The 13334-nt window shown below is 37.7% G+C and overlaps 1 protein-coding gene across 2 annotated transcripts; it reads left to right on the plus strand.

Moving 5' to 3' along the window:
- The first annotated feature begins 487 nt into the window (after positions 1-487).
- atg4c (autophagy related 4C, cysteine peptidase) lies at positions 488-11959 on the plus strand. 2 transcript variants are annotated; one of them, XM_008406167.2, is made up of 12 exons: positions 488-598; positions 697-753; positions 849-976; positions 1677-1760; positions 1867-2085; positions 4020-4359; positions 5059-5129; positions 6057-6256; positions 6971-7049; positions 7836-7912; positions 9331-9450; positions 9768-11959. In XM_008406167.2, exons 3-12 carry the CDS (start codon positions 901-903, stop codon positions 9933-9935), a joined length of 1434 nt encoding a protein of 477 aa, XP_008404389.2. In that variant the 5' UTR covers positions 488-598; positions 697-753; positions 849-900; the 3' UTR covers positions 9936-11959. The 2 variants fall into 2 exon arrangements, with proteins under 2 accessions (XP_008404389.2, XP_008404390.2); XM_008406168.2 differs by having other exon boundaries at positions 531-598; positions 701-753.
- Positions 11960-13334: the final 1375 nt, after the last annotated feature.

Raw genomic sequence — 13334 nt, forward strand, 5'->3', positions numbered from 1 at the left:
GTATATAATGCTGTACACATTGCATGATGATAAGATGAAGCGCAAATTGGAACCAGGGGGACCTTAGCTTCCATGTAAATTTGGGATCGCTGTTATTTTTATCCCTTTATTTTTCTTTCAATGAAGTCTGTCCTCGAGGACCGGCATCCTGCATGTTTTAGTTCTCTCCCGGGTGGTAGTAACAACCATTTCAGCATGTCACAGTTCTTCTTAGGCCTCTAATGAGCCATCATTTGATCCAGGTGTGTTAAACCAGGGGGAGAACTAAAACACGCACCGGACCGACTTTGGGCACCCCTCAAGTGGTTGTTACTCATAGCTGAATACGTCCTCTTTAATACTACTCATGCTGACGTAGAGCGAAAACATTACATTTACCATTTACTATATGTTTTTAACAGAATATGGCGGTTATTTTGTTAAAAAAAAGTTAATGTCGAAATATTTAATTGAAATTGATATACTAAACTGCAGAAAAAAAGCGTCTTAAACACCGCCTGATTGGGCTGCCTTGGTATATAAATCGAGCCAACTTCCATTCCCGCTCCACGAAAAACCGCGAGAGCACCTGATTTTACTGCTCGTACTTCCTCAAAACGTAAGTATTGCTTCTCTCAGGAGATCCCAAAGTTGTTAAGCGTGTTATGAAGGAAATGTTGCATGTTTTATGACACCATACCACGTTTGAACTTGAAGACAGACATGCAGCGCGTCTGTGACAAGAAAACATAATTGCATTGATGAGTCGTTGAGGTATGTGTTTTCTGCAAGCTGTCAGTTTATGTAGTACTTCTAAGTGAAGTGATATCGCATCTAAATGCTGTGTATGTTTGTTGCCTTTCACAAAGGTCAGGTTGGGGTTGCTGTGACGGGAATGTGTGCTTCCCCTCGCTGGTCCAGATGGAGAATAAAGGGAGCGACGATGTGGACAAATTAAAGACAAAGTTTATGTCAATGTGGCACAATGTGAAGTACAGTAAGTGATTTTCTGCAGGCTCGCAGACCGATATAGTACAATGCTTGCATGCATCTGTGCAGTAGTGCAGTGCTGCAAATTATGTCTTGCTTTATATATTATGAACTTCCGATTTGTGAATACAGCGCTAATTGAGATTTCTCACCAAGATCCCAAATATATATATTTTTTCAAATTGTAGTTGAGACATGCAGTTTGTGTAAATTCATCACCTAGTTATGACTTTACACGGTTCTTGTACCAAGGCAGTCCAACCAGGCGGAGTTTAAAACGCTTTATTTTATTTTCTACAGAAAACTAGTATCTTATTTGCTGAAACAAGTTATTCGATATGACAAAAGTCAAAAGCTGGGTTTTCGTTGCAGCTTCACTGTGACTGGAAGAAACTTGACAAAAAAAGCACCTAAATATAATTCTTGGAGCATGCTGCGGTTGAGTCACTACTGAAAATTTATCTTTTACTGGGAATAACTGCAACTTTAGTTAAACACTTTTACTGTTGACATTAATTCAACTTAAAATTGAGTTCTTACAAACTTTTAAGTTGAATGAAATGACTTTAGCGGGTAGGTAGCATGAAACTCTAGTCAGAGTGGCAGTTATAAAGCGGGTTTTTCACTTAGCTGAGTAAATGCAATCTTTTAGAGTCCCTTTCAAAGTAAATTGGCCAAGCCCTGACTATTCTCTTTATGTATTCTAGGTTGGGCACTTAAATCCAAGACTGCATTCAGTAGAAGCTCCCCAGTGTTTGTTTTGGGAAAGTGCTATCATTTTAAGGCAGAAGGTAAGTTGCTCAATACCATAAATTGCATAAATTTGCACCGATTTTGAAAATTTGACTTATTGCAGTCATCTAAAACTTTTTTTTTTTTTTTTTTTTCCCCCCTAAGATGATGACTCGCCCTCTGAAGACTTTCAGGGATTCTCTGTCGTGGGGAATATAGAGGCTTTCCGACAGGATTTTGCATCTCGTTTGTGGCTGACGTACCGGGAAGATTTCCCTCCGCTGCCAGGCAGCACCCTGACCTCAGACTGTGGCTGGGGCTGCATGCTGAGGGCCGGGCAGATGATGATGGCTCAGGCTCTTGTTCTGCACTACTTGGGCAGAGGTGAGTTGAGAAATTAAAGGGTTAAGCTTGGATCGCTTGACATTTTAACTAGATTAACATTTTGTTTTTTAAAGTCCTAAGTTGATCAAATTCTGACACTTTTGCATGTTTCTAATGTTGAAAGCAGGAACCAAGCTTGTATTTCCCATCAGTCTCAACCTGAAACTGAAAGCTAGATTTAGTCTGAAGCACAATTCACCCCTTAAATGTAATTTTTAGCCCTCAACCTTATATTTCTATAGGGTTTGGTGCTGCACTGGTGTCCTTATATTTTGTGGAATAAGGGGAATGGCATTATAGCTCTTAAAACGCTGTAAGCAATGTAATATGTTCCAAATCATGTTTTTTTTTTTTTATAAGGCATTAAAACTTTTATTTATACAACTCGTATTGATCTAGTTTCTGTTTTTCTCAACTCTTCTGTCAAGTTCAGTTCAGTCTTTCAGTTTGGAGGGTTTTAATCATAAATGGTTTGTCAAGGAGAAATCTAAATGTTTTTAAATGCATTAAGGCTGTTTCATTTGATTACCATACATTTTCCTTTACAAGTATAACAATCTGTTGCAGAACTGTGTAGATCAGGAGGGTCAAACTCCAGTCCTCAAGGGCTGCTGTCCTGCAACTTGTAGATGTGCCTCTGCTGCACCACACCTGAATAGAATAATTAGGTCATTAGCAGGACTCTGGAGAACTTGCCTACACAAGGAGGAGGTAATTAAGCAATTTATTCCAGTGTTTTGTACTTGTGGCACATCTAAACTGCAGGACACCAACCCTTGAGGACTGGAGTTTGACAGCTGTGGAGTAAATGAAGCTTGGATGCATATAAAGTAATGCATGTCTTCATAGTTTGGATTAGATGGAACTGATCAGTGGAATATTTACAACTTCCTGAAATGAGTATCGATGGGATTGGGCTGCAAAAGTATAACTAGGGAATTTCTTATCCTTTACAGTCTCACTGACTAATGAAGTAATTTAAAAATCTTTTTTTAAATTTGCTCTAAAATCTGTAATAAAACATTTCCCCATAAAGATATGAAAGTCCACTTCAAGGTATTTATGGATCAATTTTAAATTTGATTCACTTTGAATCAAGGTCATTTTGTTACTGCTTCTGACTTGACTCTGGGTCATTTTATTACCTGGTCTACTCCCATTCGCTCTGTGTTCGTCTCCCACCCTGTTTGTAAGGCTATGGTAGTGTTAAAGTGAAATACTGGGACACTCAAACATGTAATAAAACCAAATTATGACTGACCTGTTTCTGAAATGAGTAGAATTCAGGCTTCTTGAGCCAAGATGGCTTATTTTTAAGGCCTGCATGAGTTTATATTTTTAATGCTCCAAAACTGAGGTTAGAAATGTAGAAGGATCAGGCTTATTACACGGTTGATTAGGGCCTGGCCAAAAATGAACATTAATTTCTTTGAGCACAACAGCTTACAATAGAAAATGAGAACTCTTAAAAAAACAATTAAATGGTTCTGCCCAATAATAATTTCAGGTGTAATTTAAATGCCATCTTGCACACAGCTGAATAAGGAAATGTTGGCGACTTGCTTGCATCAGGAAAATGCAATGCATTCATCAAAAGCTACAGCTCGGGGTAATGTAGAATGTTGACACACAATTGGATCGTAAACGTTTTAACCAGCTGGCTCCAGATTACTTTGACTATACAGAAATGGAACTCATTAATAAACGATACATCTGCATTTATAAGGTTGAATTGATTAGCTGCAAAAGGTTACAGAATAAATGAATTATCTGCATTGTAAATGATATTTCAGAGAAATGTGGGGAACTCGAGGAATTTTGTAATCGACATAAATGCATAGAATTGTTCTAATTATACTAGATATAATTTCAATCCACTGACCGACCTCTTGGACGATTCTGACTCAACCTTATTCATTTTTTTTTTTCTGCAGACTGGTGTTGGCCAGAGGCGCTCACCCTCCAGCCCTTGGATGTAGAATCACGGACCGCCACAGCAGCTAAGCGATTTGTCACCTCTATGCAGACTTCTCTGCAGAGCACGTCCAGGATTTCTGAAAGCAGAGCGTCTCTTGCACCTGAAATCCAGATGTTGGGATTTGCAGAGGAAGCGGATGCACATTTGAAGGAGAAGTACCACAGAAATCTGGTGTCCTGGTTTGCAGACATCTCCTCAGCTCCACTGGGCCTGCACAGACTGGTCCATTTTGGATCGGCAATGGGAAAATTGGCAGGGGACTGGTACGGTCCAGCTTTGGTAGCACACATCTTGAAGTAAGTTTGACCTTTAAGTGTGTGTGATGCAGACGACTATCTTATAAGTGCTAAAATACTAATGCACTCAAGTTGCTATTAAAAAAAATCTCCAAGTCTCAACTTTTATGGCGTTTAGCATAATGCTATGCTCCAGGTTAACACGACCTAACCTTTAAAAACTCACCTTTAATGACGAACATACACATTATGAACTTTTAAATAAGAAAACAAGACAAACATGTTGAAGATAAAATCCATTAGAGGTTGGCATTTATTATATTTAAGATTTGTAATTGGGATTTTTAAGTTTGTTTTTGATTGTAAATAAACTTGTAGTAGGATCAGAAATGTTTAGTTTTTTCCTATATTTGTTTCACAAGACAATTGATCAGTAAAACTCAAATATGATTAAAAGTAGTTACTGTGCACAGCTTCTAATTTTTTTTAAACCAAGTGGCATCCTGAATAAGTCCATTACAAATGAGAATTTTTATTTTTTTTTGGAACCGCGTTTGACTGAATGTTGTGCCATGGCTCTTTTGGTATCATACATGTCGGTGTACAAAACGGTGACAAAACATTTTTCAGCACAACTCAAAGTAATGTTCCCTTTTCAACATAAAAGTAATGGTATCCCATATTTTTTGTTCAATGTAAACTTAGCTTTCACCCTCAGTTTCTCTCCTTTTCTTACTTGCCTCTGTCTTTTTGTTTTAGGGAAGCTGTCAAGGAAGCGACGGAGCCTGGCTTGGCGAGTGTAACTGTCTACGTCTCCCAGGACTGCACAGGTATAAAAGATGATTCTGCCGTTGATGGTACAGGAAACTGGGCACGGCGCCCAAGTCGACTGCTTTTATTCCTCTGTTCTGCTGTTGAGATTCCAGCTGCTGAAAGTGGGGGACAGGGTGTGTCTGTTCTGTCTATTCCCCACAACAATCACATCCATTTCAAATCTATAACATGCTGCCATGACCTCCTCTTAACCTGAATATCACAGCTGATTCATGTTTGTCTTAATAGCAGAAGAGGGCTGTGAGTTGGTAGCTTTTTGTTAGTGCTAGTTGCAGTGAGAAACGACATTAAAGCTTTTGATTCTTTTGGAAATCAGTTGACTTTTGTAAAATGCTGCTTTTCTTTAATAACTGAACTTCTGTAGGGGTGAGTTTTCTTAATTCAAATCTGATCCGTTTCCTTGGTGAAACGGTTAATGCACATTTTTCTAATTCTAAAGAGTCTACATTTATTTCCACTCTACAAACTTGACATGCTTCCTAGTTGGAATAATGACTGTTAAAAAGAGAAATTATATTTGAGGGAAAATGTGTAAAACAGAATTTAAGGTTCCTACTCGCTCTAGAAAAGAGTGGATGCATTTTTGCAGGTCTGCAAACACTTAGGATGATCAAGCCACCCTCTGATCCTGTTCTGGCCCACTTTCTGATAAATTCAGGCAATGATTTGACCTTATGGTGGTCCTCATAGACTGAAAATAAGTAAAGCACTTTTGTAAATGAGTTTATTGAAGAAAAATCAAGATCAGTAAAGTTCATGTGGCTTTTGTCGCAAACGGCAAAATGGTATGAAATTCTCCAGTAGTACAGTATGTAGTTCAGTTTTGTCATATGGACAAATTATGAGAATGTAAAGTAGCTTAATGTCTTAAAATATTTTTAAAAACAGACATCACTCAATTGAACTTTTGCATTGTTTTCTAGTGTACAGTTTGGATGTCATTGACTGCCACAAGGCACCGAAGGCAGCAGAAGCCTCAGGTGCAACAGCCTCAGGTCCTCCTGTTGTACAGCACACCGACATGTCGGCAACCGCCATGCCAGACAACCAAGCCGTCATCATCCTCATCCCTGTGAGGCTGGGAGGAGAGAGGACAAACCCAGAGTATTTTGGCTTTGTAAAAGTGAGCAATGGTTTTTTTTAATTTTTTGTAAGATCTCATAGGGTTAATGTTAAGTCTAAGTGATTTTGTCATAAGATAAGTAAAGTAGTCATTGTTGCAAATTTAGAATGTTCTTACATTTGCTGAGCAGTTTTGTGGATGATTTCAGGTGTCTTTGTAAAGCTCTGACCGGTGATATTAAATTAACCAATTCTGATTGAAATGACAAAACTTAAATCAACATTGGTCAAAACGTTCTTAATTCTAATTATTTATATTGGAAAAAGGGAAATTATGAAATCTGTCAAATACAATTCTATATTTGTATGCCTTTGTGCTTCCTGTGGCTGTTTCAGAACACCACACTGAGATCAAAAATGTTTGAACTTTAAATCTGCTTCCTTCTGTAATGACTTCAATACTGAAGAGTGTTAATGTGGTGCATCAACTCGGCAGAAAAGATCATTTAGAGGTTTTACCTGTCACCAGGCAACAAAGTCCTTTTCTACTGTTCAGCTTAAAGATCTGGAGATTGTTCTGTTTTTATTTCAAAGTAATGAAAAACATTAAACACCAATCAGTGGTCAGACCCAGTCAAACTGAAAATTGGCCTATTCAGGTCAAAGGCTCATTTCTTAGTTCCTCTCCAGAGTTAATTGCAGTGCATTATGCAATGAGAAAATTAAATCGTTTGAGCTCCAATTCAGACATATGTGTGCTTCTCTGCTCATTTAGAAGATATTGAGTCTGGAGTACTGCATAGGCATCATCGGAGGGAAGCCCAAGCACGCCTGCTACTTTGTGGGATTTCAAGGTTAGTGGCAGCATAATGGAAAACGGAGAAAGATGCATTCACATAGAGGCTGGTGTGAATAACAAATTATTTTTGCATAATATACCCTTTGTATGTGTAGAGACAAAGTAAGTTAATGTATTCATGTTTGTATGAGGAAAACGAAGAGGAGTGGAGATGAAACCGAGTGAAGCGGGGCTTACTTTATTCTCTCTGACCCATCAAAACCGCGCCCATTTATCACAAGTAAACCTCCCAAGTTGTAAACCATAATTGATTTCCATAGGCGGCATGCATTAAATTTCATCCGGGCGCCCAAAGTGAGCCACTCTTCATCACCTTCAGGAGCCAGGAGAAACCTTCAGTTGTACATCTTGGCAGTCAATATTTACGCATTTACATTTTACCCATTTGAAATGCAGTGTTGGATGATGTCTAAATGACAAGCAATACATTCTCCCTGCCAGTGCACAGCTCAGCACTGCATTCATCATATGCAAAACGGTCGAATATAATTGTGTGTTTGTAAAAGTAATTCCCCCACACACAAATTAAATGACAGCCTCTTTTCTTGCGGGTGTAAAAAATGTGCTTGTACAAACGCATCCGATTATGCAGAATTTAATCCACCCTGCTGGATATTAAAAAGCTACAGCCTTCTTGAAAGCACATTTGACACACACAACCCCAACATGTAGGTCCAGCAGGTGACTTTCAGCTGCTCTGCATAGATATTGAAGAGAAGCACTTTTTTTTTTCTCTAATCTGATGTTTTTGAATAACTTGTCTTTTGTTTTGTCCTTGCAGATGACAGCTTGATTTACATGGACCCTCATTACTGTCAGTCTTTTGTGAATGTCAGCACCAGCGATTTCCCTCTTCAGGTAATGTAAAATTACACAGACGAGCTGACTGAGGGCTCCAGTAAATGTGGATTTTATAGTTTCTGTTAGTACTTATAGGTGTGAGTCTTAAAGCAGCACTCGGCCCAGTCAGTCTGTATTGGCTGATTTATTTGCTGCTCAGGTAAGTGAAGCTGCCACCTAAGAGAAATACTGAGAATGCATGCGCTAGCAGATTTAACTGAAATCTTAGATTCATTAGATATGGAGTGGTGTATTTCAGGTGTTTAGGTCTGTGGCTACTGACTGTAGTCTAAAGCAAATGAGAACCCAAATTAACTTCCTCAAAAAGTAGAAAACTGCATAAGACTTAGTTTTTTTTTTTTCTCTCTTTTTGGGGCTCCTTTTACATGGGCTACTGCATCATTGTATGAACAACCTGTAGCTTTGCTGAAATGTTGAAGCCCAGGTTGGTTGGTTTAAAAGAACCGTAGCTGTTTTGCAGTTTTCTGAATGTTTGTTCCAGATTAGAAGACAGAATCTGAATCTTGCTCCTGTCTGGTTCTGTTTCTGGAGATGACCAGAAACTGATCAGAGTGGTCTGGAAGGTTGATACAGTGGCTATTGAGAATGGATTTGGTGCTTAGACATTCAGTGAGTCATTTACTAACTGAAGTGGTGTAGCAATTTTAACCCATGTTCTGGATAAATTGTGTGATGGATATTAAAGGGGCAGTATTTAATCTTTTGTTAGGTCTGCATCATATTCTAATATTACTCCCACATCAAGAATATACCTGCAGTGTTGCCTTGATTCTTTGATACATGTTTGAGAAATCATTTAATCTCCCATGGGAACTATTTAGCTGTCCAAAAAGCTTCTGAACTTCCTCCTCACAGAGCAGCCCTTCCCTCTGACTCCCCCACTCGGCTCCATCAGACCATCTAGCACACCTGGTGAAACTGCACATCTGTTGAGCTAATTATTCCTGCTACCTCTCAGTGCAATGCTGGTAAAAACAGATTAATAGATGACAGATTAATTTCCAGGAGGCTGAGGTTCAGAGCAGGAGTTTTTAAACAAAGACAAATTTCAAAATGTTAAACCGGGAAGTAACATTTATGTTGTAAAATGACACTGGCTGGGAAAACGCATAATATTGCCTCATTTAAAGCATGGACTCTTAATATAGATGTATTTTTCTAAGTGTACAGGAAAAAAGTGAGTTTAATTTCTCAAAGTTACTTGAACAAATGTCTTTCATTGATTCAGTTTTTATCCTTTCATGTTGTACCATACATGCAACATTGCAATAGACAAGATGAAAATGCATATGTTGGTGCAGATAAAGATTTTTTTTCATTAAGTGGTGATTGTATTTGTTCTATACAGGTGTGTATATTTACTCCATTTTGATGTCTGTAGATTTTAATTTTCCCTGTTTTTTTTATTTTGCTAGTCATACCATTGCCCCTCGCCAAAGAAGATGCCTTTCAGAAAGATGGATCCAAGCTGCACTTTTGGTTTCTTTTCTAAAAGCTCTCAAGATTATGAGAGAATCAGGGAAGAACTGTCCAAGGTAAAGAAACCTTCTCTAACTCGGAACACCTTGAAGTAATTGTAGTGCTAATTTTCCAGATATGGGTTTTTGTTTGAAACCATTTTCTAGATTAATTTCATTTTGCTAATCCTACATTGGTTGAGCAGTAGGTGGCAGCATTTGGCCACAAATCTAAATGAATTGTCATCCAGCTGTTTCAAAAGCCCTGTTCCTGCCTATATCTGTCAGTTGTGCTTATGCTACTTATTTTGCCATTAAAATTAATTAAATTTGCATCAAGACACTGTCTTTGGAGTAGAAATGCAAAATAAAAGTTGCTGCTGTTTTTGTTCCAGTTGCTGGAGCCGTCACCGACAGCGAAATATCCGGCGTTTACTTTTGTGCAAGGTCGCAGCACAGATTATGAGCTGCCAGTGGATCCGAGCGCAGAGAAGCGGGAATGGCACTTTCCTAGGGATGCACGCAGAACCTTCACCACATCCGGAGACTTTGTGCTTCTCTGACAGCCCAGTTTGACGGTACAAGAAATGTTCACTCATAACGACTAACTGTTGAAATCCACTGCATTACGTCAGTTTTTGTCTGGCAGTGCAAACAGTGGATTATTTTTGGGAAGTTATTTGACATTATGTGGTGGTCTACTGAATCTAAATTCATAAAATTTTTTACATTTAGAATTAAGAAATCTGTATTTTGCATCACTACTTGTATTTTTGTAGTCTGTATGTTTATATCAAAATGGTTCAGACATCTGAAGTTGGGTTTCATTCGTAAAATTAACTTGATGCAACAAAACAAAATCCAACTTTGGAAGGTCATAAAACATTTACATTAGAAAGAAGCACAGCTTGCACTTTGATCCAACAGCATTATTTTGCATCTAAACTAACGAAGTCTGCAGTGATTAGTTTGTAGGGAATAAATTAACAGCCATAATGTTTTGAACAAAGTTATAAATCATCTTTAAAATATTTTTTTTCCCCAAATGAAACCCCAGGTTTAGGATTTGATATTTGTAGAACTCTTACTCGGTCCTGATCTTTCAATACCAACAGTGTCATGCAGACTTGTTTGGAATAGGATCTCCAGCTAGAGCAGCACTCTTTATAATCTGTGCTAGTAAATCCAAAGTCATGTTGTGCTAACTTAAAAACGGTTGCACAACCTAAATTTGACTTGTTCAGTTTGTCATAATAATTAAACAAATGCACAAAATTGTATCCAATGACACTACATAATTGGCTGAAGCATTTTCAAGTAAACATCATAAAATGGTCCAGTCAGAATTTCATGAAAAACTAAACCCTGGCCTCAAAATTTAGTTTTAGCAGCAGCAGTAAAAAAAAAAACTGTTGTAAATGTGTAGCCTCTTTTAGACATGTTGCCACTTTTGATGAGCAAAAATTTATGTGGGTAATAAGTAGCCTGAGCTCTGAACAAAGGATCTGCTTTTTAAACTTGGAACTAGAACATGATTAGTTGGGTTTGATGTTGTACCCAGAACCAGGTTTCAACTTCATAGGTAAATGGACCAAAGCATAAATGGCCAAAAAATATTTATTCCTGGCTCACTGTTTAATTCAGCCCAGTTATTTACCAGATTTTTTTTGGAGAAAATTAAAGGCAGATTTATTTTTAAAAGTATTCATTGTTACTGTAATAAGTGGTACTACTCTTGTAGTTTGAGAGTCATGGATCTAGAGCTGTGGTTCTTAAACTTTGTATGCTAGCTACACAGCCATAATTTAAAGAATTTATGGCATTAATGTTCAATATAAAATGTATTTTTTTTATCTTCTAGCTTTTACATAACAATGCACTTCACCATGTTTTCCTTTAGTTTGACTTCTGTAAAGTTTTTAAGATTGCACACTGAGTGATTTGTAACACTGTGAGGTACCAAACCACTGATCTAGAGTATTTACAATGCGTTCCAGGTGAATGAACACTTTAAATATTATTTCACTTCGTCAGCAGCTAAGTGAAGTCAAAGTGCTATTTAAAGGTAGCATAGCTATTTTGATTTCTGTACTTTCTATTCTTAATCTACATTAAACTCTGAAACGTGTGAAGGAAAAAATGCACACTTTGAAGGAAGTTCTTCACAAGTCAGCACAGTTAAGTTATAGTTTAGTGGGTTTTTTTTTTCCTTCTTTTGAACAATGTATTAAATTCTTGTGTGACGCCATACGACCAATGTGCTTTGACCTCTTAACTGGAAGATTGCTGGTGTGAATATCTATTTATGAACATATTTTCATCAGCATGAATTAAACACTTGAATCTAAGTCAGAAAAGTGCAATATAAAACGAGATGCATTTACTGTATGAATATTTTTTTTATTTAAGGTACATTTGACATGCCCTGCTGTATACATCTTTCAAATATTCTGATGCAGTTCAAATGGTACACTACCAAATGTCATTGTCACTTGAACACTATAAAATATTATTTTTGAAAATGTTTTTTGTAAATTAAAATGTTGAACAAAGGAGCTAAATAAAGTATTTTACTTGAATAAGTTTATTTCTTTCTGTACTTGTTGGAAAAATTCATAGCCACCCTTTAAGGAAAATGAAATGTTTGCTTCATTTTCAGGACAGCATGCAAACCTCACCGATGTGTTGAAATAAATTCAATGCCTTTTCTCACCCAGTCAAATGTAGAAGATTAAAACTAATCGTAGGTGCTAACCATCTCTACAGCCCATTAACCAGGAACTGGAAAAAATGTGACCCAGTGACACTGGCAGCAATTGTGTTCCTCTGTGGAGGAAAAGAAAATATCCTTGTGTGCAAAGCTCTGTTGCCATAGATAATCTGTTGCCTTGTTGCTGTTTTCCCTGTACAATGCAAATTCTTGTATTATGATGAGCTGTGCTTTTTAAAGGAGGGAAATGTCCCTTCTGTGGGGAAGTCGGGGCAAGGGTGAGGATAGATGGAGAGACGGATCAAGAGTGCCTCATTTGTTCTCACCCTTGACACATAAAGGCATCGTTTAGATCCTCTGCCTGATGTCTGGTCCTTTTTGGCCTAGCAACAGACTTTGCAGATAGAGCGGGGACATTAAATTTCCAAAAGCAAAGCATCTACAGAGACATTCCTCTGTTTGGGAGATTAAAAGTGTGGACATGAGGGATATTTGTCCGAACCATGAAACACTCATCTGTTCTCCAGGCGGCCTGGAGATTGAGTTAACTTTATTTGCATTGCATTTACAGGATCTACGAATGAGTCACAGGAGCAAGAGAATTGCAATAAATGAGTAGTGGGTTTTGTAAAACAAGCTAGATGCAAACATGGATTCTTTTTAGAAATCAGTACATTGAGAGGTTAATATTTTAGTTTAGGGTTTGAGTAAAACATTGGCACAAAACTTTCAGCATCTTAAGAAAGAGACTAGCTTAAATGAGTCCAGTTCTGAATCCATACAGGAAGTACAAGCAAACATGCCCAGGATGCACTTTCTAAGGAAAAAACATTGCGGTATCTAGCAGTTGAGCCTCAAATTAAAGATGAGATCTGGGACCAGCAAAGACACTAGTGGCAGTCTTGTTGCCAGGCATATAAAAAAATCCAAAATTTGCAGTATTCAATGTGTGTGATGCAAGGGTGCAAAACTTCCCAATTACAATTTGCCTTCCATGTTTTAAAGAGCAAAGTGAGGTTCTCAGATTCTCAATGTAAGATCAGATACTGATGGATCGCTTGAACATCCAGGTGAATTAGTTGCTACTAAAGTAAAATCCTATGCACACTGTGCATATGTGTCTATCGAGGAAAAAAGTGATGTCTTTTTTTTTTTTCCCATTTCTCAGGAGCGTGTAAATTTATATAGATGAATGTGTAGTTTACACATGTACAGCTTGTGTGTTAGACATTCTAAATCTTAGGTGTCACAC

Source organism: Poecilia reticulata, chromosome 4, assembly GCF_904066995.2.
Source record: "Poecilia reticulata chromosome 4, P_reticulata-male-v2, whole genome shotgun sequence".
NCBI lineage: Eukaryota > Metazoa > Chordata > Actinopteri > Cyprinodontiformes > Poeciliidae > Poecilia > Poecilia reticulata.

What these genes read in the sequence shown, in the direction of transcription:
- atg4c (XM_008406167.2), top strand. Translation starts at nt 901, where the DNA reads ATGGAGAATAAAGGGAGCGACGATGTGGACAAATTAAAGACAAAGTTT. An exon ending in CGTCTCCCAGGACTGCACAG is followed by an intron (nt 5,130 to 6,056) that starts GTATAAAAGATG and finishes ATTGTTTTCTAG; the next exon opens with TGTACAGTTTGGATGTCATT. An exon ending in CCAGCGATTTCCCTCTTCAG is followed by an intron (nt 7,913 to 9,330) that starts GTAATGTAAAAT and finishes TTATTTTGCTAG; the next exon opens with TCATACCATTGCCCCTCGCC.